Source organism: Conger conger, chromosome 8, assembly GCF_963514075.1.
Source record: "Conger conger chromosome 8, fConCon1.1, whole genome shotgun sequence".
In the NCBI taxonomy this organism is placed as follows: Eukaryota; Metazoa; Chordata; class Actinopteri; order Anguilliformes; family Congridae; genus Conger; species Conger conger.
This window is the reverse complement of record NC_083767.1, coordinates 22,161,457-22,187,092: the sequence shown is the minus strand read 5'-3', so window position 1 is coordinate 22,187,092 and position 25,636 is coordinate 22,161,457. Positions and strand designations below refer to the sequence as shown.

The window sequence follows — 25,636 nt, the reverse complement described above, 5'->3', positions numbered from 1 at the left end:
GGCCACCTGGATTAACAAGACCAGCCGAAAAGGGGGGAAAACCTTCCCCAAAGTGCAACAAGGGAAGGCGAATAGCGGTCCTTATCCAAAGACGAGCTCTGTATCCCTTTGGGTTTTCCTCTTTATTTTAGATCCCAAACCAAGTTCAGTGCACTCAAGATTAACCGGTCTCAAGTTAAAAGAGGGGGGAGACACGGCGAGCGTTAGAACCGTGAACGCATCTCAGAGGAGGACGATCAGCCGGGATCTTGGAGACCTTTTCGGCGCAGGGAAAAAGAGGAGAGAAACCGAACTCGCTCAGAAGAAGGCGAACATACGCGCACGGGATTGTGAAGTGAAAAGTGGGATAAAACAGACGACCGCTTCAAAAAGGAGTAAAATGAAATGATTACCAAACAAGAGGCAGGGATGGACCAGGGAAGGCTCGCGCTCCCTGGGGAAAAGGGGGATTGGGTAGCAAGAAATCTCATTCCCTCCCTCCCCGTCTCTCTCAGCCTCCTCTGTCCCAACGGAGCGCACCTTCTCTCGGGTTTGGAAGCTCTTCACTCTCTGGGGGGACACGCATGGACTTGGCAAAGGCGGAGATTCGTCCATAAAAGGGAATAATATTTAAATGTAAACTGCGCAGCTCGCTCTCAATTGGTGAGAGTCATAGCTTACGTCATTTTTTAAATTCGCCGCACAAAATCTTCAGACCTGTACTTGAGGGGAAACGACCATCGAGAGAGAAACAGTCGCCTTCTTGTGTGTGGGTGCTTCGTTCTACAGTCAATAGTTTGGCATCGTCGGCAAGTTATTAATAATAGTGTAACCACACGAATAGGCGATGAGCTGCCAAATATAATTTTGCACCGTGTGCAAAAAAAGAAAACATCGCAGGCAACAAGATAGTAGCCTAAACACAACATGTATGAGCAATGATCATCTTATTGTCCAGTAAAATATTATTTGCATCCTTCATCCAAAATTACATAGAAAGAATGTCGCGATATTTTGACGCTTCTAATGTTATGTCTGAAAATGTAAAGTAGGCAACATGATGTAAATGCAATATGAAAAAGTAAATATATCATGTCTATTGATATAGCCTATCGTTGTTGTTAGTAAGTTTTTATTTCAGAGCATGAAAAAGGCAACGTCGTTTAGCGTGCGTCTATCCTCAGTAAGAGGGCAGATGAAATTAGAAAGGCTTCCTCGATATTGATATTTCATAGGTCTTAGAGGAAAAGTCTGGTATAGGCTACTGTAAGCCGCGAACGCAGCACGAAAGAAACTGTCAGCCAATGACATCCATACAAGTTGATAAAGCGCTTACTTTCGGGTGTTCCTAACATGAAAATCTTGATTTGTGCAAACATGTTACACTCATTTTTAATAAAAATGAAACAACATTTAATAGAAATGAATAGACAGAGATATAGGCTACATATGCTGTAAATTTAGAATATAAATACCACAGTCCTGAAATGTAGAGGACTTTAGTATAGAACTGTGTGCCTTTGAGTCTTGACTAACGTTCGCTCAAATACATGACAACACGATTTTAAAATAAGGCTAGATCCATCTTCAATTTGTCATGCTAAAAGAGATCGTAATTAGAGTTGACAATAATTGCCTACTTCTATATGCACTTCAAGTTTCTGCAAGGAGACAGATTATTGTTGGTATTATTATTATTATTATTATTATTATTATTATTATCATCATCATCATCATCATCATCATCATCATCATCATCGTTCTTTTTAATTTTACTGTTACCCAAAACATGTATAGGCGCGAAAAGCCTTTCAGTATGGTTGAAGGCATTTTCAGTAGGCTAACCCTCGCCCCCCAAATACATAAATAAATAAATATTTTGAATTACAGTAGATTCATAGGTTTATTTCATCATGAGTATTATTTTCGTTAATTAGGAAAACTGCAAAAGACACCCGAATTAAATATTTATAATATTGCTGCCTCGCCGACTACAGAGCTCAAAAACGCTCCCACGGGAATACAGCGAAAACGTCTGGGTGAAATGGATTTAAGCTTGGTCCACTTTTATAAATAACAACGTATTGAAATGAAAACGGATATCGATCAAATGTAATGAAAATTATCTAGCCTAACTATACATATATAGATTATAAGTTTATTTAAATGGTTTAGTTACTTAAATTATTTTTGTGTAGATTTTTCAGATATAGGCTAAATATAGTTGCTAAGTTAAAGATATTTCCACTTGCATTTATTACAAAAAAAGAACTTGACTGTAGTTGTTGTTTAAAGTTTTCAACCCCAATTTCTTTTTTTCAGAAGAAAGAATATAATATTATTCACGTGGACTGCAAATATTCCGTTTGTATAATTCTACATTCGAAAATTGCCTTCTTAGAAGTTTCAAAAATGTATTTTTCAAAGCATATTCAATGTGTTTGTTTCCTTACCCGAAATAAAAATACAAACAAGCCAATCTTACAATCAATAACCCACAAAGTTTTAATACGACATGACTGAATACTATATTTTCATTAAAAATAAAAATAAAATAATAATAATAATATTGCGGCAGATGTAGCTGCAATGTCGTTCTATGTATTATTCTTTAATGCCCTTGATATTATCGTTCCAGGTGTTATAATTCTAGCGTGTCTAGGCTATGCAATATTTTATTGTATACAAACAAATGCTGTTGTTTTGGTGGAAACGATTATCAAATAAGCAGGGTCTGTGCTTTCTTAAACCTCGGGGCATTTAGGTCAGTTACACTTAAGTTGCAGCATACTTTTTAATTAAGGTCTTCAAAACATTAACAGAAGAGCCGGCATCCAGCTATATACAGTAGCTATGTTATTATCTATGGACGATTTAGTTATATCATTCTAATTCTAAAAACAAACATGTTCGTAGTCATGATGAATAAAATATACCTCTCGCTATGTCTCTCATAAAGTAGGCCGATTCACATAATATTTCAGGGGTAAATTCAGAGTCAGCGATATCAACAAGCCACGTCTCAAATGGGAGGCACACACATTATGCCCAACTCAAGACAGCAGGTTTAAAGATACCAATGATAATAACAGATTGGTGCGCATTTACTGCACAAGTTAGTAACCACTTGCACAATTAAACCTCAACTTCTGCTGTAGGCTACAAAAGCGCTACGCCATCCTATCACAGTTTCCCATGGCCATATTGAACATATCGAGTGTAGGTCTGTGTGGCCCATGGGCTCTAACACAACCGCGCGATTACAGCGGTGGCCAGGCATGTCGGGTCAAGTCCAGGCCTAGGCCCAGCATACCTAGACCTAAGTGAAACATGGGCATATGTTTAAATGCTGAATTCAATATTGGCAATTGTTCGTCTTAAAAATATCGTATGAATTATTAAATATTATTTTGTGTTTTATTTCGGATTGTTGCAATATGCTCTGTAAGAAGTCTCATTCTAATGCAAGGAAAGCGCGTTATAACACTACACAGTGCGCCGATGGGGTTTGGAGATGGCTGTCCAGCGCTGCCTCACTGCGGCAGTTCCGGGAAGGTATGAGCATCTTGCTTAATACAAGCAAGATAATGAACTGGAGTTTTTTTGGGGGGTTTTTTTGTTACATTCCAGTGTATCGTTATCGCGACACACTCAAAAAAGGACCTTTATTATAATGAGTGATGGATTATGAGTGGTATGATCTTAAACTTACTAAACTTAAACTTGTTTAAATTAATTCCTGTTTAAATTAAACATAGCAGACACATTTTTACTCTTTTACTTTGCATTTACATAACTGAATATTTTGTCATTCAGGTTAAGAATCAAGTTACCAGGGCAGGATCTCATTTTGGATTCAAAATATGGCCTATACACGGTTTTAACGTACGAAGCCATAAAATACGCAATGTGTGTCAGTACTAATCAATTTATTAGGTTTAATGTACCCTTTACATATGTTAATGTGGGAAATATAAGGCACATGTTTACATATGGCCCCTCACCTGTTACTTGCCACATAAGGTTTGGACCGTTAACTGGTTAACTGAACGAATGAGGACCATCTAAGGGGCTACATTTATGCTTGCATTATGTATCTATGAGTTTATACAAATAATATGTCACGAGTCACTTTATTTGTGGCATTCAAGCATAAGCTTCAGCACAAATAAAATCACAAGGAGAAATGAACGTAAATATTAAAATACAATTATAATGATTGATTAATGCCAATTAAACAATTTTCTCCTAGTTGTTATATTCCCATGTTTCACGTCGGTATGAACACATTCTGCTGACCAAAAATGACCACCTGATCTTGTGTGTAATCTCATCAATACGTCCAGACCTTTTGTCAATTTTATGGAACTGTGTGCTTTGCTTATTCATTATATAAGAACGCAATGGATTGCATCACAACAGGTATATTTTCTAACAAATGCTTGATGCAACTATGGTTTTTTTTTTTTTTGCTTGTTTCTTTTAGTTTAGTTCAGCCACTTTTTCCCGCTCTTCCGAATCAAACCTTCTGGGGCGTAGCCATGCAGCACCTGCTAGGAATATAATCTTCTAGTGTTCTCCTTTAAAATATTTACAAAATATGTATCCTGGTGTATATCATTTCGTAAATAAATTAATCAAATGTAAATTGGTGAAAATTAAAAACAAGATGAAATGACTTCCATGGTAATATTTTGTCTTAAATGTGCTCAAAAGCAATCTTACTTTAAAGTTGTTATTAAGTCTTTGTCGCCCTCTTGTGTACATACTGTAATAGTACAACTGGAGTAGCACGCTTGGGTAAGGTACTAAGGACTTCTTACACCGCATCTGAAATATCTTCCTAAATCAGAATGAACGCATGTTCGGTCAAATAAGGGATAAATTACTGTATAGCTAATTGTTTATCGAACGGCTTATTTAGTGCATTTTCCTGTAGAATTAAGATGAGGCATTAAGCAGTCGCACTCCAAGGCGCGTGGACATTGTCAGTCATTAGAGAAAGTGCATTAATCCCCGATTTTGCAGGAGGGATATGGTATAGGCTACTGCTATTATTCGTGACTATTTTTAACATGCTCGGAGCGAGACTAAATAATATATTCATTTTGTACGTACAATAGGGAGGAGGAATTCGCTAATGTAAATACGCGCATACACATGTGTTACAACGAAAAATTTAATGCAATCGACTTCTTTAAAAAGAGACTTTCACCTCAATAAAAAAAAAAAAAACTATAAATGCTGCTATCTAATGGTGAAATAATGCATGAATACGTGCGTAACTTTTCAACACATTCAATGTGAACGGTTTAGGCTACTGCTCTTAAATAAAAATGACCCTTTTCCCCTGAGATGACTGAATTTTTCTCCTTCTGGATCCAATAAATATATTTTTTATCTAATTGCTGGAGCATGTACTTCCCAACATTTTAAATCTTAACCGGAAGCCAATTGAGCAGGGTTACACACCAAGGGCTGATCCAGTTAAAGATATTTTGCCAGTTTCTGATCTGATTTGCTTAATTAGCTCAATCTTACCTTGAACTGAGCCCTATTGGCGACCAATCCAGGATGTGTTTCTTCCTCTGACCCAATGCATGCTGGGATAGGCTCCAGACCAGGAATAAGATAATGAATGGATGGATGGATTCTTGGGCTGAATTTTGTATAAGCCCCAGCTACAGCCTAGCCAGACTAGGGTGTCCTAAAGGTTTTACAGACATGAAATAGTTTAATTTACAGAGCTGTCAAAAATAAATAAAACGAAGTTGGACATAATTGTTTCTAACAAAAATCAACACACAGACCAGTCCTCCAGTAGAGCAATATTAGTTTGGGTCTATTGCTTGTCTACAAGCTCCAGGTACGAAAAATAGCATACAGTGGGTTCCAGAATTATTATCACCCCTGACTGGCAATGCACAAAAAATACTTCAAGAAATAAACAATATGATTACTCAAAATGCTGATCATGTGAAAAATACTGGACTTTATTCATGTTTCCATTGGACCAACCAAAATCAAACATTCATTTAATAAAAAATAGATTCCACCAAAATCAAGGTTCCATAATTATTGGCACCTTGTACTTGGTGCATCAACCTCTGGCAAGGATAACAAAATGGAGTCTTTTCCTGTAATGCTTGACAAGGTTAAGGAACATATTTGTAAGGATTTTGGACCATTCGTCTATGCAGATCCTTGCAAGATTCTTCACATTCACACTTCAACAGTATTCTGCTGTATTAATGTCATATAGTGTCATACTGTAAACAGCAATGCAATCTGAAAGAAAAAACATGCGATTACATTACTTAGAGAATGCCATTATTTACAGGAATTTACTACATCTTGGGTGAAAGAGAAATGCGGGATTGAAAATGTAAAAATTACCCGACGTAACAAGATGGCAAAAATTAGTTTTTAAGGTGCCAGTCTCTGTCACCACAAAGGCATGACCACGCTACAACCTGTCACAGAACTGCATTTATAAGGTTGTATAATATATAACCATTTTTATTCTGCCATAAAGCAATAAAATGTTAGGAAATGGCATACCACTATCCTTGTCAATGAAATAAAAAAAAAAATTATGAGGCTTTCTCCAGTTTAATTTTCTGCGTTGTGTTATAACAAAGCTGTCAAAGAAAAAATTAACATTTGTACAACACTGTTGCGTTTGCTGGAAGATAATTTAACTATACTGACTAATGTAGTGAGGTAGTAAGTCTAATCTACTGCTTTGTGTTATCCACATTGGCAAAAAGAGCCATAAAAAGCTTCATATTTGCAATGTTCTAGTTAGCTAAAATCAGCGCATGTCAGCATCTTGTCTCAGTTTAGCCTACATTAACATTAAAACAACACTGTGCTTTTGCAGAAAGATAATGTAGCTATACTAATGTAGTGAGGTAGTAAGTCTAACCTACTGCTTTGTGGACAAATGACACAGACAAACCAACAATGGATGATAAGCATAGAAAAACAGGTGCTGTGTGAAGGAACATCCTTTGTGCTTGGGCTTGCTGTCGTCTTCTCCTACAACAATTTCAGCCTTAAACATGTATCAACATGATGCAGCATGCACACTGGAATTCATTCAGAGGTAGGAGCTTTGTCACACATACTGTACCACACAGCTTGACTTGATTTACTTTTCTTCACACTTTGCCATTGTCCAATAACCTAGTGATAACCACAGGTGAATAATGAATATTGTCCCTTTGTCATTATTATTGATAGTAACATTACAATACTGGCATTTGGCAGACGCTCTTATCCAGAGCGACATACAGTTGATTAGACTAAGCAGGAGACAATCCTCCCCTGGAGCAATGCAGGGATAAGGGCCTTGCTCAAGGGCCCAACACCTGTGCGCATCTTATTGTGGCTACACCAGGATTGGAACCACCGACCTTGCATTTACCTTAACCACGATTTGTAGGACACAGTGTAGATCTAGAGATGCCCAACTCAGATAAGGCAGAGAGGAAGATATTGCGTTTAAAGACATCAAATGCAGAGGACAAATCTAGGAGGGTGAGAAAACAGGAGAGGGACACTCTGGCAATGTAAAGTGTTTCAGTGAAAGCAGGGAGCACGGTTCCATTTGGCTGAGCAGCCTCAAGGCCAGATTATTTCAGATCTCTGAGACAGAGTAGAGAGTTTGGAGTTCATGATGGAAATAGAACAATGGTACCGACCAATACTTCGGAACAGAAGAGGTAGTAAATCTAACTGTCTTGAAATATGGATGGCTTCATTGAGTATAGAATGGAAAATACAAACACAGTGGAAGATTACATTCATAAAATAAACTATGGGCCAGTTTCACAGATACAGATTAGTCAGTTTAGGCCTGGAGTAATTTTGTATGGAGAATCGTCATTCAAATTGAATTTAGTTGAGGCAAAACTGGTTTTATAAATCATAAACTCTGAGAAATCCCATAGCAAGGATACATTTGTCATTGCAATCAGGGGTTTAGCACCAGAATGTAATGTTGAAGTTTCATAAATAATCCTAGGTTTACTTTGTGCAACCACACCTGGCAAAGATGACAGCCTTGAGTCCTTTCCTACGATTTGTGATAAGGCTAGAGAACACATTTGGAGGGGCTTTTGACCATTCCTCCATGCAGAACATTTCAAGATCAGTGATAGGAATTTAAACTTCCCTCTTCAGTTCAGACCACAGATTTTGATGGGATTTAAGTATGTAGACTGAAATGGCCATTACAGAACATGAATGTTATTTCTGTGGTTTTTGATTTGTCTTCATTTTCCTTCTTCCACCTACAGCAAAGTCTCAGCCTCTTAGACAACCAGATTTTTCCTGCTCCTGATTTTTCCAGTGTAGCCATTTCCTAAATATGGGGCAAGGGCTTAATACAGTGACGTTTGGCTTGAATATCCAGCCTGTGTTTCCCAGAAGGTAACAGGTGTTCAAACTCCATCCTTCAATGCAGAGACTGGTTTATGGATGGCCACCCATCCAGACACTCATGACACTCCAGAAAATATGGTAACGTTAGCATACAAATATCATGGAACCTACCTTGGCTAGCCTGAGTGAGTTAGAGGACGAGCTTTTCTATTTTGACGAAGAAATACAGCCTTACAGTTTTGAACCGGAGTAAACTGCGTGAGTGAGACAGACAGTGGAGGAACATGGACAATCAAACACGGAGTTTGCATCAATGCCAATAATAACTTTGATCTAACCCTTGCTACATCCTGCAGTACTTACCAACTTCTTCTTCTGCAATAGGAGGATTAATTGGAAGAAGTATCCATAACCAAGGGGTCCAGGAGTGATGAGTAAGTAAATATCTAGCTAACAAGCTGTATAAAAATCTTGGTTGTACATGGATGATAATGATGCTAGCCAGAAGTAGATTCACTCCTAAAGAGTGAATTTTCTGAAAGGCATGATTTATACATTATACATGATTTATACAAAGGCATGATTTATACTATTTTGGGTGATCTGTCACTTTGAAAGCAAGTTGGCTGTATCCAAAATCAGGAGGTTAGAGCAGTCGCCTGGCAGTCGGATGGTTGCCGATTCAATCCCACCCTGGGTGTGTCGAAGTAAGACACCTAACCCCCAATTGCTCCTGACGAGCTGGTTTATGCATGGCAGCCAATCGCTGTTGGTGTGTGAGTGTGTGTGTCTGTGTGGATGGGTGAATGAGAAGCATTAATTGTACAGCGCTTTTTTGAATTTACTAGGACTACCAGAGGCCAGGGGCAGGTCCATTGGCTGTTGAGCACTCAGTAGCTATCCATGGTGCTGAAATCCCAATACTGTTTATCACACTAGGAGTGGCTATACACAAGGTGATGAGAGATCTGTACAATAACTGTACAGTGCAGTAACTCTCTTTGCTGAATATCAGACAGAGGTAAAATATAATGTAATTACATTATTCAAATGGACATTGTCTGATCACATAATTTGATGTACATAGATGTTAAATATATTCTGAGATATTGGGTATATATTCTGAGACAAATGGGTCTATATAGCACAGTAAATTCTATCAGTAGTAATATATCTTTCCTTTTTCGCACACACATAGGTTTAGACCCATTTTGAATCAGAACATGGTTCATTATGAGGCTAAAAAAACACATTCTTGTTTAGACAAGAGGTTTCCAGGGGTATGGTATGCATACCATAAAGAATATAATTTCCATGTTCATATTGTGCTTATTGTGTTATATGGACAATGCATACATTACTGCAGCAAAATCCAATAAAAACTAGGAAAAATAAAACAACTGAAAAACAACACAAAAGGAAGCTTCCTGTTAAATGATGGGTAAAAGAGGTAGAACTTTTTATTTTTGTAAAATTATTAACATTTATGTGACAAGGTAATTGACCTTCACCTATATGTTTCTTGCTTAGCTCTTGCATAGCTTCTTTTCCATAGACCTACATTCAAAATGGCATTTACTGTAGCTGTTTTTGCACTGGAACCCTAAAGCTGAGCCTGCCACAGTTAATTAACGACACAGTAACAACTTTCTTTTATTTCACTGTTTACTCATCTTTTATTTCTGCCACTCCACAGCTCCAACATGTCTGCTTCCGAAAGCTTTGTCTGTAAAAGCACAAACCATTGATGAAAAAGGTTCTGGTCTGAGCCTGATGTCAGAGAAGGCCATTCTGAATCTGGTTTTACTCTGGAAAAATGTCCATTAACACTACTATTATTCAAAAGTTATTAGTAAGTATTAAAGTAATAACTGCCGCTCACCTCAAATTATAGAAGCTTCTCTTTTCACTTTCCCAATTTTCTGTTTCTTTTTAGCTAGTTTCTGAAAAGGACAGATATTGGATTAAATATTTACAGTGACAACATTACACATAGCACATTAATAAACTGGCAAAACATTGGCCTCGTTGAAACATTGTTTCTTACCTGATCCACTCTAATTCCCTTGTTTCCATATATTTTTGCGAGACTGGACTGCAAAGCTGGAAGCTCGGTGCACAGTCTCTCTGGCTGGGAGCTCCGGGGCTGGTGCTTCTGCCATGGTGCTTCCGGAAATTTCTCATCTGGGTTCCCAGTATCATTAACACATTCCTCTATTCTCTTGGATTCCTCAGTGAGTATTATCTTCCCTTGGGACTTTTTCTTCTGGATGGCACATTCTCGCAGCACTGAAGCTTGTTTCTGAGAGGGACATTTGTATATAATATCACATATACAAATGTCATAAAAATCATTACATTGCCCTCATTTAGTAGACGCTGTGAACCAGAACAACTTTAGCTTAAGCTAAGCATAAGCCTTTATAAAAGGACAGGTAACACTTATAACCAGCAATAGTGCAAGAAAAGGTTTTCCAATCAACTGTACTGTTAGCATACAAATCAACTATCCAATTACAGTCAACTATCATGTCAGCATATTCAGTACTAAACTACATGTTAACATTTTAGTGAAGCGCCTAGTGAAGTGTTAAGGATGAGTTGCAGTCAAGTGCAAAGATGTGTGATGCTTAGCCATTTCTTTTACCTGGTCCACCTTACATGCCTGGTGTCCATGCAAGTTTGTTGTATCAGTGTGCGGATCCGGATGCTTCATGTGCGGTCTTGCTGGCAGTAGTCGCTGGTGTTCCCCTAGCTTGGTATCTTCAGGCTGCACCTCATTCACTATCTCAGATTCCACCACAACCGTCTGCTCCCGGTTGTCCACTGAAGCCTGGTTGTACGATGGATGCTTGTGTTTAATTGCTGTCAGCAACTGAATGTAGTGTATTCAATTCATCACATCATATAACCTTAATTTAATTGTTAACTGTTATCCAGAGCAAATTTTAAGGCAAAGCACAAGTATTCAATAGGTGTACATGACCAGCAAGAACTACTACAGCAGTTAGCAATTCTATGTAGCAACTTTTAGAATCGACTATACTGTCAGCTTGATGAGCTACGAACTATCGTGATCAACATGCTAAGATTTTGGAGAAGCGCAGTGAAAGTGTCAGAGATTACAGGGGCAAAAAAAGTGTAATGATTTTTGTTTCTCTTACCCGATCAGTTTTACATGCACTGTGTCCAGGTGAGCCTGCTGTTTCAGGGTTTGGCTCCAGATAGTCGGCGCATGGTTTCCCTGGGTGTAGGCACACACGTTCCCCTCGTGCAGGACCTTCAGTGCACACCTCCATCACCACCCAAGACTCCATCATAATTTTCTTCTGCTGCCTGGCGCTCTTCTTTTCCATTGAAGCTTGTTTCTGAGAGGCAAATTTATGCACTTGTGATTATGACTGCAACAACACTCAGCACCTCATCTAGACTACTTTTTATTCTCCAGGCGTGTTCACAGAATTTGTGATTAGCATAAATTGACATCCCTAAAATACCATATAAGGAGCTTGGAAGTCCATGTTTGCAGGCTATTAAGAGATTGGCAAAAAAAAAAAAAAAGAGAAAAGAGAAAAACTTGTTGTATTCATGGACGTACCTACAAGCCATCAGCATATTTTATTCTGCTGTGTAAGCAGTCCCAGATAAGTGATTCCAGGCCAAATGGCTTCCATGACTAAGTTAAAAAAATCATAATATATATATATATGTATTCACTGATCACTTTATTAGGTAGGCCTGTACACCAGCTTGTCAATGCAAATATGTAATCAGCCAATCATGGGGCTGCAACTAAATGCATAAATTTATGCAATAACATGGTCAAGAGGTTCATCAAATGTCAGAATGGGGAAAAAATTTGATCAAAGTGACTTTGACCGTGGAATGATTGTTGGTGCCAGACAGAGAAAAGCACAGAATTGACTGAACCACTGGCTTTACACAAATAAAGCAAAGGAGCATTTGCTTTCTATTTAGATGCAAAAAAAGAGATTGCTGCACTTTGTGTGTAAATATTTTTGCAGAGAATGGTGTATATGATATATGTATATATATATATATATATATATACATATATCATATACAGTATATCATAATTTTATATTTACGCCAGTTCATCTCCACACACTATTTATTTCATTGTAGGGCTACTACTAATAGGGGGAGCTACCGTGAACTGCAAAAGATTCAACCAGCTTCAACCAGTGGCAATAATTTAAGCGAGATATCAGATATCAGATCAAGCATATCTTTATTCATTATTTCCCTGTTGTGGGTCCAGTGCTGACACGCAACAGTTTTTCGATCCAATCAAATCTACCCCAACTAATGTGCAAGGCATGAATACTATCAAGTCGGGGCAATGAGAATTGGGGAATCCTCCAACAGTATGCGACGTGAAGGCAGGAAGAATGACTTCCATGGCCTATTTCTACATAATTTACGTGTTTTATGGAATTTATCTTCAACACATTAATCCTGATGAATTAATCAGGATTACACAAATAAAGCATCACTCATTTTCATTTTTAATCCAGTTATGATTTTTTCTGTAACATGAATAATTATAATTGGCTTATTAATGAAAACAATTTTGCCACTTAAATAAAAATATAAAATATGAATATATGGAATAATAAAAGCAAGCAAGTACTAGGAAGTGAATATATGAGAACTTTGATTCAGCTCACGTTTGATAAATGACATCCAGTGTGTGTGTGGAAACCAGTATTATTCAGTTACCTTCCTGTCCCTCTGCTCTTGGCCATCTTTCAGATACTTCTCCCTCTTATGTTCATGCCTGTACTGATTCTCAAACATCATCAGTCGTGCACGATCCTCCTCCTTGAACTTCTCCATGTCCTTGAAGCAGTAGAATAGTGGAACATTATTTCATAACTGGGAACATTCGGCACAAAGAAGATCCAGCATACTTCTGATGCAGTTCCCAGTGAAGTTTTCATCAGTACATTTATTTACTTGAGTCAGATCTCTTACCAGCGCTCTGTAGAGACACTCCTTGCTTTGCCGACAGTCATCCTTGAGCTTCGCTTGTGAATTTTTCCCTAGAAGAGCCTCAATTTCAGCAAAGCTCAGTTTCGCTGGGATGAGGCCCTTTTCCTGAAGCTCAATAAACTTCCGCAGCTTGCCACTCTGAAGTAAAAGAAACACAATGTTGCTGACTGATAGTGTATGTTGATGTAAAACAATGCTGTACAGTGGCTGTGTTCATTGTGAACTGCAAAGGAGAAGCCATTTCTCACGTGTTTTTCATGGTAGGTTTTGTCTGCAACTGCTTTGAGACATTCAAGGTAAACCTCATAAGTATTGTAGTCCTTCAAAGAGCATATCACCTGGAAACAAATATCAGAATGAATTGCTATTGGTATATAACAAAAGAACAGTGCTAAGGTCAAGTCAATTGTAGGGTTTATAGCTTGTGACGTAATGTTTTCATGCCAAACCATTAACTACCTTTACATGGTAGGTTCACTAAACGTTTTGACACCAGTAGGTGGATTCCAAGTATCTTGACCCAACGTTTTTAACCAGTGCATCACTTACGTAATCATCTAAGCATTATATTCCTGTTTTACCTCATTGTCTGCTGTAATGAAGTTCCCTTTTTTTAGCCTGTCATTCAGGTCCCTCCTGTGATAGTAATCACGGAGGTGTGGGTCATGCAAACTGTTGTAGTCAGGCTTCATATCCGGTACTGGGTCTTTCAGTAAGAAGTCAGTAGTAGGCTTGTCCAGCTATGGGAACAGAAATGGCATTCTGTTAATTCAAATGACACCTGTTGAATAGATTTGAATAAGATGTTTGCCACCAATAATGCTAATTAGGCCTAAGTCATATTCATAATTTTCTTATATTATGTATATTATTATTTTTATTTTTTCCATTAGTATTAGGCATAAAAATGGAAAACTGCTCCAAATGCACTTCTTCTCTTATGATGCTTTGGGAATACAGGCTTAGGTCTTGACCATAGATTCCAGGGAAACTTTCATGTCCAGTGATTAAAAGAAAACCAAATATATTTAAGGACATGGAATTGTTAGGCCTACACCATGAAATCAGCTAAAATGCAGTTAATTTAAGGGTCTGAAATAATAGTTGTAGGCTACCTCTTTTGTTCATGTTAGTGTTATTCACACAAACATTTTCTATTCTCAAACATCCTAAAAGGAACCTGGATGACTAACATAAGGAAAACCACACTTTTGGTGGGAAAGCATAGACATTACTTTATGTATTTGAACATCCCTTGGAACTGACTGTCAAGGCACTTACCATCTCACCCAGTTTTGACCTGGATAACGTCAGCTGAGCTCCTGGAATTATTGGAAGCTTCGAGGGACGCCTCTTTGTCTCATGAAGGGGGGCTGCAGACCTGTCCGGTAACTGCCCCGCGCTTATTGGAGGGAATAACGATTCCATCCTGTATCCGGCAGCAGAATGGTAATAACCATTCGCCAAAGGGTGTCGCAAAAATGCGCTTTTTATAACGTAAAATTGTTTACGTCACAGTTTGATGCGATCCATTATGACCTCATCAGAATTGCAACCAATGTTCTGGGGCTGCCTACAGATGGGCATTGCTGGATTACCATATCTTTTTATTTTTAGCCTAATTATACCATGGTCTGGGTGTAGAGCCTACTCGATTTTGATTCGATGTTAGGTGTGGATTAAAACCGTATAGTCACTGGTAGTCCAGAACAAGTTTAATCACCGTTAGAAATTCATACGCTGTCTGGGGTCCCTTTGTACTTCCTCGATGAAACGCTACGGCATTGTATGAGTTGAAAGATTTTCTATTGACCTCTATTGATTTTTGTCATGCCATTAAACGTGATATCTACCAATAAACGTGTCTGATATAAACGTGAATAGCTTTGTAAATTAAAATAACGTTAGCTACATGGAGATATAAACAGTCGTAACAGTTGACAAATCTGCAGCAACTGCGTGATGCTATCATGTAATCATGGACCAGAATCTAAGGAATGTTTCCAGCACCTTGTGGAATCCATGCCACGAATACTTCAGGCTGTTTGTTGCGAATTGGTTTGCAGCTTCTTCTTCACCCATATTTGTAAAGGAATACGCTAGTTTACCGTCAGTATTATCTTTATTTATTCTCTTCACAACTCCGGGAAAACATTTGCAGCCATGGTGCATTCCACTTCGCAGAGTGAAAAGAAAACTCCCGCCAGCTCAATTTGTACTACAGGCTAACGTAAAACTGACGTAAAATCAGTTGAACAGTCGTAGAACAAAACAAGTCATAAAAACAAAAACTACAGTGGCATACATACATTCCCTGAGAATAAATACACTTTAACAAAAATGCAACTAATGAGATCACATATCTTAACACCCCCTCTTGATCTCATCATCCAAACCAGTTCAAACCAAAATAATAACCCTTTTGTGCATTCTAATTTCCAAAGAACCATTTCTTAAATTTTGCTATCTTAATCTTTGTTGTGGGTTTTGTCAAGATATCTGCGATCATATCCTCTGATGGGCAGTAGACAATGCTTATTTTACCATCACTGAGTGCCTCACGAATGAAGTGATATTTTATATCAATGTGTTTGGACCTTTGTCTGTTCACAGGATTTTTACTCAGTGCAATGGCCCCTTGATTGTCTCCATAGCTCATTGTACAACTGTATACTCTGTCGTCCATACCATTTAATAGTTGTACATGTTTTCTTGAGCAGTGGTGGCTAGGCCGATATATTCAGCCTCACATATCGATAAGGCCACTGTTGGCTGTTTCCTTGACTTCCATGAAATTGCTGGGCCTTGTTTTGTTAAACTGAAAAAGTACCCTGTAGTGCTACGTCTGTCTTCCACCGATGATGCCCAGTCTGAATCACTGTAAGCTATCAGGTTCAAATCCTCCACACTTTTCTTGAAACTCAGTTCATAGTCATGTGTGCCCTTCAAGTACCTCAGCACATGTTTTGCATCCACTAAGTTTTCTACTTTTGGTTTTGCCAGAGTTTGTGATAGTTTGCTTACAATCCAACTGATATCGGGTCTGGTGCAAGTCATGGCATAAATCAGACTGCCTACAATCTCACGATAATCTTTGGGATTTGCAAGTTCACTTTGGTCACTTTCATCAGCGACAGGGATGCTCACATGGAGTAGATCTGGGTTTACACTCTGACATCCCAAATCTTTCAGCATCTTTAGGATGTACTCTTTTTGATTCATTTTGATTTCATCCCCATCTTGCTCAAAATGTATGCCCAAGAAATATGATATTTTCCCCAGATCTTTCATGTTGAATTTTGACTTCATGTTCTCTTTGAATGTGTTAAGTACATCATTGCTGCTTGCTGCAATGATTAAATCATCCACCCAAATGATTACAATAATTGTATCATTTTCAATCTGTTTTCTGTACACACAGTGGTCAGAAAGATTTCTCACAAAGTTGTCCTGTTCTAAATGGTCATTTAGGAGTTTGTACCAGTTTCTTCCTGATTGTCTTAGGCCATAAAGAGATTTCTTTAGTCTGCACACCAGTTTTTCTCCTGTCCCTGTTTCAAACCCCTCTGGCTGTTCCAAGAAAATCTCTTCATCTATTGGAGCATGTAAATATGCCGTTTTAACGTCCATCTGATGGATAATGAGGTTGTTTTGTACGGCTATCTGCATTAGTGCCCTTACTGATGTAATGCTGGCTGTTGGGGCAAAAGTCTCATGATAGTCTATGCCCTCTGTTTGATTATAACCCTTAGCTACATACCTTGCTTTAAATATTTGTCCTCTTTCAGCATTTTCTTTAAGGGCATATACCCATCTCCCTCCTACTGCTTTTCTCCCTTCAGGTAAAGTAGTCAGTTCAAAAGTGTCATTCTGTTTGAGTTAGTCAATCTCTTCCCTCATGGCACATTTCCATCCGGGTGCCTCAGGAGACTTCAATGCTTCACTGTAGGTCTATGGGACTCCACACACAGCTCTGTAACAATAATCAATAGTTGCATGATTCTCATCATTGCCAATAAAGTCTGTTTGATAATCCTCTAGATATTTCGGAGTGGTTTGATTATACCTGAGTTTTGTGTCTGAACTTGTCTCATTTTCATTTTGGACATTTTCTGTTATTTCATTTTGTGACGCATCTGAGTTAGCTCTTTCCTCATTTTCATTTTGCATTTGTTTGTCTGTTTCATTTTCACTTTGTGAGACATCTGTACTGTTTTCATCTGTAGGTTTTCTGCTTTTATATCTCTGGATTTTTGGATCATAATCATCATTTTGTGTTTGTTGTTCAACTCTGCCCTTTTTGATGAATTTCACCAGTCTCTGTTTTGACACTTTTTCTGTATGTGGATTATATATCAGGTATGCAGGACTGTTCTTACTGTATCCCACAAATATTCCTCTCTCACATCTGGGATCCAATTTCTTACTATCATGCTTGTATGCATAACACTCAGTCCCAAACACCCACATTTTTGAGAGGTCAGGCTTCCTCCCTGTTAGCATGAAGTGTGGAGTATTTTTGAGTCTGTCATTGTAACATCTATTTCGAATATGGGCAGCATTCTGGACAGCATAAGGCCACAAAAACTTTGGTAATCATTTTTCTAATAACAGGCACCTTCCCATTTCAAAAAGAGTCCTCCATTGTCTCTCCGCTGTCCCATTTTGATGGGGAGAGTATGGGGATGATGTTTCATGTCTTATTCCCTTTTCCCTTAGAAGAGACTGAAAAACATTTCCTGTGTATTCAGTGCCATTGTCTGACCTGATATATTTAACACTACCATACAGGGCGCTATCAGCAAGGAACTTCTCTGTTGCTAATGTAGCTTCACTCTTGGTTTTGAGAAAATAGACAAACACTGCCCCTGAAATAATCATCAGTGAATGAGATTGCATACTTATGCCCATCTTGGCCAGTTGGCTCAATGGGACCTGACAAGTCTGTATGTACCATCTCCAGGGGTGCACTTGCTTTTGCATCAGCTTGCCTATTTCTGTTATTTGTGAATTTCCCCTCTGTGCATACATTACAGTCTACCTCTGTCTGACCTGTGATTTTCATACCCTCTACCAAGTCTGGTATTTTTAACACATCTTTGACATTACAGTGTCCCAAAATCTCATGCCATGTTTTGACATCACAAGTTAAGTTTACTTTATCTCTGGACAACATGTCATTTACTGAATCATCATACTGTTTTACCGTTCTTATGTAGTAGAGTCTCTCATGCTCCTCTATGCTGAAAACCGTCCCTTCTTTGGTTATGAGTCTGTTCTGTCCTTCTTTGAATATCACACTGGCTCCATCAGCTGTGGCTGCCTTCACAGAGATGAAGTCCTGAGGATATGATGGGATGAATAAGGCTCTTCTTAAGGTTACCAGGACAGGTTTTCCTTCAACGTCCTGGAGGAACACCTCTGCGTCGCCTCTTTTTAACGCCACGTTGTTCCTTCTGGTTCCACCCGCGAGCTCCATGTAATGTTTCTTTGGGTTGAAGGACTCATCAAATCTTGTGGATTTGTCTTTCTCTGTTATGATGTGTGATGTGGCACCACAGTCTACCATCAGTCCGTTTTCTTTGATGTTTTTCGGAAGGATATTTTGACTGACCTTGAATACAAAGGTGTGTTCATCTTCCTCATGTTTGTCTTGGATTTCTGTAGTTTGTTTTTCTGAATCTTCTTTTGGCTTGTATTTTCTTCTGCATGTCTCATCAGTGTGGGTTGAGCTTCTGTGAAAGCTGCACCATTTTGGCACTGATTTTTGGTGGCAGGCTTTTGCCATATGGCCACGGTTTCCACACCCATAGCAGGTCACCATTGACATGTCCACTTTCATCACATTGTCTGATTTCGGTTTGCTGTCGAACTTTTCTGTCTCTTCATAACTTCTTAGTTTACTTTTAAACTGAATAAACGTCATGTCTTCACTGCTCTGTGTTACGTGAATGACAAAAGGCTTGTATGGTTCTGGAAGTCCCCTCATAACCATAGCGATCATCAGCTCGTCACTGATCACTTGCTTTGTGTTTCTTAAAGCGATTACTGCCTTTTCCGCCCTGATAATATAGTCTGTTATAGTTTCATCGGACTCCTTCTTGAGAGAACATAGTTCGTTGTACAGGGAAATAACTCTGGGCTTGCCCTGGCTGGCGTAATGGTCCCGCAATATTTTCAAAGCTTTCCGACCGTCATCTGCAGCTTCTCTCATTACCAATGACAGACTTTTGTCGTCGAGAAACTGAATTAGCTCCGCGTAGCATTCCGCATTCTTTTCTGCGTCGGGGTCGTCTGTAGAAAGTATTGTGTCTTTCAAACCTTCAAGTCTCATGTGTCCCAGAAACTTTACTTCCCAAAGTTCGTAGTTGTTTTCGTCTCCGTCAAAAACTAACCGTTGCCATCTTCCTCCTGTTGTTCGTAGCCTGGGCCCATAACCTGTTGCGATTTGGTTTGCAGCTTCTTCTTCACCCATATTTGTAAAGGAATGCACGAGTTTACCATCTGTATTATCTTTATTTATTCTCTTCACAACTCCGGGAAAACATTTGCAGCCATGGTGCATTCCACTACGCAGAGTGAAAAGAAAACTCCCGCCAGCTCAATTTGTACCACAGGCTAACGTAAAACTCTGACGTAAAATCAGTTGAACAGTCGTAGAACAAAACAAGTCGAAAAAACAAAAACCCTGTAATACAGTGGCATACATACATTCCCTGAGATTAAATACACTTTAACACTGTTCTTTGGGCAAAGGGAGGTCCTTTCCAGTTCTAGAAAGCTGTACCTAATGAAGTGGTCTTCATAGCTATTGGTTTACTGTAGGACAACTGGAATAATTTATTTCAGACAATTTTCTAAAAATCCATTTAAATCTTACAATCATACCATACAGACCATTTGGAGACAAATTGATTCAACAAATTGATATCGAGAGGAAAAACTGCATTATTGTTTTGCGACAAATAAATCGTCACTTGTCTGAGATATTCACAAGGTCGTTGAAAGAATCTTATATTTTCATCTTGTCGGGGTTATATTTATTTATGTATTTATTGCATCTTCGCTTAAACGTTTCATCATATTAGGCTAGTTTTTTTTATACAATTGCTAACAAGCATTTTTCGAGTTTACTCGCAAACTCCTCTTCACAAAGGTACCACAACAGCTGTGGACCAAACTGAATGTTGTTGAATTAATTTCTTATTCACTCTCAATCAAAAAAAAAAACTGTATATTTCTACAATTTGCAAATGTTTGCACTCACTATTTCAAAATTGATACACTCAGGTTCAAAACCTGGATGGCTCTAAAATTCAAGTGGATAACAATTGGCTAAGCCACAAATACTATATTGAACTGGATTCAAAACCCTAAAAAAGTTTTCCTAATAGTTATAGAAACAAAGTGCTGATTGAAGTTGATGCAGATTGTGCATCTGATTGTGAACTGGTTATTGAATAGAACAATCACACTCGATTCAGTTGGAGACCTGCCTAGATGGATCCAGGAAGAAATACAAAATACAAAAAGCCGAATTTAAATTTTGGATACCATTAAACATAGAAGATGGATGCCGGATGCCTGATGTATAGCATGAGTGTACATATCGCATGATGTTGACATGAACATGTGGTCAAATGATCAAATAAAGTGGGCCAGGTAGACTACAGTTTCTTTTACAATTGCTAAAAAGCATTTTTACACCAGTACACCAGTACTAGTTTTCTTCCAACAAGAATACTTTGTCAATCACTGCACAGTGATTGAAAAAACATTAACAACCAGTGGCATTATAGTAGATGCACCATTTTTTGTCAGTCTTGTCTTAAGTTGTAAGTGATGTTGTGCGCACTAGTTTTTCTTGTGTTTTTGTAATTTGTTAAAGTATTATTTCGTTACTTTTACTAATTTTCCATTACAAAGCAGAATGACACACCTTTATGGATATGGAACAGGGACAAGTCATGGACATGCTGCAGTAAAGGTTTTATTGGCATACAGCCATTACAACACAACCAATCTCTGAACACACAACGCATCATAACTCTAAGGGGATAGGCTACAGCAGTAGAAGTCTAAAAAATAAGTATAATAAATACACAATAAAGTGTTCGCTGAGTGTATGACGATTAGATGAGGAAAAAAACTAAACAGACATGAACAGACCATCATTCTTCTTCACATGAAAAAATGACAAAATTGTGGATCCCAACACACACACAGTACTTTTCCATCCATCAATCCAAACGATCGAGGTCTGTCATCTTTAAAGACATCTTTAAGGAGTTAAGGCTGCTGAAGAATACTTGAGCAAGGAAACAAGGGTGCATCCTTTGTGGAAGTAATTTTTGGGAATGCGTGATGTATGAATGATTGACCTTTGGTTCCACCTCTACACATCATGGGGCAAGGAAAGGAAACAAGGAGGAATTTTTCACCTGCTTTCTCCTTGTTCCTTGCCTGACTTGGAAATCAGCAATCTTTAAGGTCATTCCAAACCGTTAAATGCTCCTTGAAGGAGCTAGAAATGAGGAGCTAGGAGGCTCCCCAAGGATTCTTGAACAAGGAAACACAAGCACATCATTTGCCAAAGTAGCCTACTGTATTCTTTCAGAATGTGTGATGTATATATGATCGAAGTGTGGATGCACCACTCCCCATCTGCTATGTCTGCAATTGACATGCCATCAAACAGACGCTGGCAAGAGCAAGGACACTATATTTGCCTAATAAATGTTTAGTCTATTCCTCTGTCCTCACAAGATACGAAAATTAAGTGATTGGAATGGGCCCCTGGTCAAGTTGAAGGCAATTTGAACCGGAAACCTCACTTGGTATACCAGGTGGTATAATTGGTAAATCAGCCTGTAATTGAAGGGTAACACTAAAAGAATCAGGACTTCAGGAATAGAGTTACTTGAAATATTTACTTTATGAGTTTACTAATGGCATTTACAAACGACAGGGGTCTCAAACTTCAGTCTTGGCAGGCTGCAGTCTGCTGGTTTTTGTGATTTTCATTCAATCACCAGCCAATTTGGGCCTTGGAAATGCAGTATGCATACTCTTCAGTCAATCAGCAGGTTAAATTAAGCACAATTTGAGAGCAATGTGGTTGTATGTATTTCAAACAGCCGCACCTGGCAGTAGCAGCAGTAGTTCAGGCACCTTGGGCTTTATTATTGTCTGTATGATACATGTGTCAAGCTTTCCAGCCTGTTAGCTGCTTGGATTGTTAGTGGGCTGTGTAACTATATGATGCTTGTAGCTCTTGGTTTTTATGTGGGGTGAGTTCTGTGTTCTTCCTCCATGGTCAGTGCTCTAACCCATAGCTGGCTTGGCTTTCATGTTAATTATTTGTTGAGAGGGCTTCAGCATTTACTACGATTTAGTTGTTTAATCTTAAAGTATAATTGTTTCAATGAACACTTGCACTTGTTCATTGCTCAAGGCTGGTGCAACAAGGGCATATGACATCCATTTCAGGATTTTGTAACAAATTCTCTTAATTGGTGAAAGTGTATATTAAAGATTGGACTGCTGAAGTATAGTAGTGAACCAGAGCTGGTTCACTAAAACTTTGCATTGTGCCAAACAATCTGTTAAAAATAAGAATGGTTTACAATTACTAATTGTGCAGGGTATAAACTGAATTTGAACATTTGAGACAATCTCAGCCCTGGTATTGAAATACCTCTGTGAACACTAGTTTTTGTTCAAGCCTTAAGAGTGATTACATTACATTACATTTACAATAATGGTAATTGGCAGACGCTCTTATCCAGAGCAACGTACAACAAAGTGCATACCCATAACCAGGGATAAGTGCACTGAAAGACCGTAGAGGGATGTACAATTTCAACTGCTACCTGCACAACAAAGATGAGGACCAGGGCCTATTTGATTGTTTTTTGGGTTTTTTTTTTTTAAACAAACAAACAAACAAATACAAAAGTATGACCAAACCCCTTAACTAGCCAAACACTGCTTACCTAGCCAAACTAAAAATACTGATACACAAAAACAAGATCAACCTGTGTTCAGTCATTTTGTGCTAAAATGCATTTTACTATAATACAGGTTTTGCTTGTTACCATCTTCTTAGTCTTTTAATTATTTTATCTTGTATCAGTAGCCAAATTTCCACTCTGAGTATGGACACCAATGTATGTTATCCATCAATTAATATAAATGACAAAATGCAGCTTTTTACCAAAACCCATGTTAGATTGGTATTACTTGTATGGGAACTGGTCCCATTAAAGATCCTTTAATTAATATGGTATGGATTTTGAATATCCATTTCTTACACTGTGACATTAAGTGGGTTACTTTAAAAAAAAAAAAAAAAAGTTAATTCTTCATGCTTTAGGAATTAAACCAAGCTTGGAATGACAACTAGCCACCCCACACATGGGGTGCTGCCTAACGCCTCCAAGCTGGGATCTTTTTTGGAAAATGTGGGTTTTCCCCTATGTACCAGCCGTTATGGTTTGCCAATAAAATGATCACTAAGACTGAAATTCACAACCCCAGTGGTGAAGAACAGAGGCAATTACTTTTTCAGTTTCAGAATATACAACTGAAACTAAATCATCAAGGGGAAATGTAGTTTGCCTATGGTGCCAAGTGTTCAAAAGGTGCTAAATGTAGTTTGAAATTCTATTTGACTGTAAATAAATGTGTCTCCATGTAAACTGCTGGTATTGGTACAAAGGCCTTGGGTGTGTTGATTGTGATGGGTTTCCCTTGTCATACAGGGTTCCTTTACTTTGTCTGGTGCCAGCTGTGAGTTGCACGGCTGCTCCAAAAGGTAAATTGTTTAGTCCTGAAGTTTGAATGCTTGCAACTGCGTGTACATCTCATATAAGAAGACGACATGAGGTTTTTTTAAAGTGGGTAAATCTTTAGCCAAGAAGCTTGTGGCTTGACCAGGATTTGAAGCTTAATGTAGCAAGCTTGTGCTGCATATGTTTTCCAACACCTTTTTCCCCTCTCTCCCCTAAGCCTTCAGTTTTGGTTCCATCCAAAATTCAGGGCTTTCCAACAGCCAAGAAAATGAAGAACCTTCAGATTTACACCGCAGCTTTAACCCCAATGCAGACATGCCTGCCCAGGTCACAGGGTCCCCTGTACCCAGTCGGTCAGCTCTGCCAAGAGGGAATTCCCATCCACGTAAGGTCAATCTGCCCCTGTACCCTCTCGCAGAAGCTTTTCATCTACCACTGCCTATAGTCTTGGTACCCCCACCCCCCAAAGCATTCGGCCTACCAAGAAAGCCAGTGCCCCAACGAAGGGTGTACACACTGCCTAAGGTCTTGGTACTCCCACCCGCTGAAGCATTTGCTTTACCCAGAAAACTAGTGCTTATAAGGAAGGTATTGCTACTGCCTAAAGTGTTGGTGCCACCCCCTCCTGCTGCAAAGGTATTGCCGACCCATCAACTTCCAGTGAAGCCCTCCTGACCGCCTGGCTCTCTGAGGTAATGCCCATCTCCTAACTACACTAGCCTGATGGGCATTGTGCATTATTCCATCTGAGGCGCATGGTTAATCATTTTGCATAATATTTTTGTTTATTTTTAGGGTCTGCATTCCTGAGGACGAGTGTGAAGCTTGTTCTTTGCTGATTTCCTGTTACTTTTATTTCCAATAAATGATTGACTTTATTTTTAATTGTCATCACCACTTGTTGGTATGATTTTGTGGCTTGATTTAGATAGAGTTCCATGTCCTTTTGTGAGCCTCATGTGCACATAAAAATAGAACGGGTACAACCGACTACAACTAGTAACTACTGTATGGAAGAAAGGATTTTAATTTTACGAAAAGATGCAGTTTCATCTGAGTCAAGGTAACTTGGAAGAAACCAATACATTTCTTGAGGAAAACGCAAAACTAGTCACTTCTGTCTTCAACTAGATGAGCTTCAGTTACCCCTTAAGGGACACCACAAGGTGTCAAATCACTCATCCTTGCCGTCCTGATTTGGACATACCCGTGATGAGACGTGATTGGGATTCCAATTTTGGAGAACATGGACCAAAAATGATTTCCAAAAAAAAGAAAAAAAAGAGTGATTACCATATTGGTCAACTTGCAATGGAACACACCTCAACTGTGGGTTGTCAATCAAATTACTGACCAAAATATTTTGTATTTATTTGTAAATTGAATGCCCAACTGAAATTCAAGCAACATGCGTCATCTTAAGTTACATTTTATAAAAGCAGTTCAGCACAAACTGCAGA

General features: G+C 38.6%; 1 protein-coding gene and 1 long non-coding RNA gene across 2 annotated transcripts; one reads left to right on the top strand and one right to left on the bottom strand.

Moving 5' to 3' along the window:
• Positions 1 to 236: 236 nt before the first annotated feature.
• On the bottom strand, positions 237 to 14,074 carry LOC133135173 (uncharacterized). The gene is made up of 9 exons (XM_061251981.1): positions 13,965 to 14,074; positions 13,632 to 13,721; positions 13,366 to 13,521; positions 13,111 to 13,230; positions 11,532 to 11,735; positions 11,015 to 11,200; positions 10,415 to 10,669; positions 393 to 549; positions 237 to 256 (listed from the first exon to the last, which is right to left on the bottom strand). Exons 4-9 carry the CDS (start codon positions 13,225 to 13,227, stop codon positions 237 to 239), a joined length of 939 nt encoding a protein of 312 aa, XP_061107965.1. The 5' UTR covers positions 13,228 to 13,230; positions 13,366 to 13,521; positions 13,632 to 13,721; positions 13,965 to 14,074.
• An 8,464-nt stretch (positions 14,075 to 22,538) lies between these two features.
• Positions 22,539 to 25,054, top strand: LOC133134785 (uncharacterized). Its single transcript, XR_009709346.1, has 4 exons — positions 22,539 to 22,673; positions 24,147 to 24,199; positions 24,394 to 24,868; positions 24,972 to 25,054. It is a non-coding gene; the product is annotated as an uncharacterized LOC133134785 (long non-coding RNA).
• The last annotated feature ends 582 nt before the right edge of the window (positions 25,055 to 25,636 follow it).

Excerpts from the sequence above, each read along its gene's own strand:
- LOC133135173 (XM_061251981.1), bottom strand. The coding sequence starts at position 13,227 with ATGGAGAAGTTCAAGGAGGAGGATCGTGCACGACTGATGATGTTTGAG. Across the intron at positions 550-10,414 it reads AGGGAATTAGAGTGGATCAG|AGAGTGAAGAGCTTCCAAAC; the intron begins GTAAGAAACAAT and ends GTGTCCCCCCAG. Across the intron at positions 257-392 it reads CCATCCCTGCCTCTTGTTTG|GTCTCCAAGATCCCGGCTGA; the intron begins GTAATCATTTCA and ends TGCGCCGAAAAG.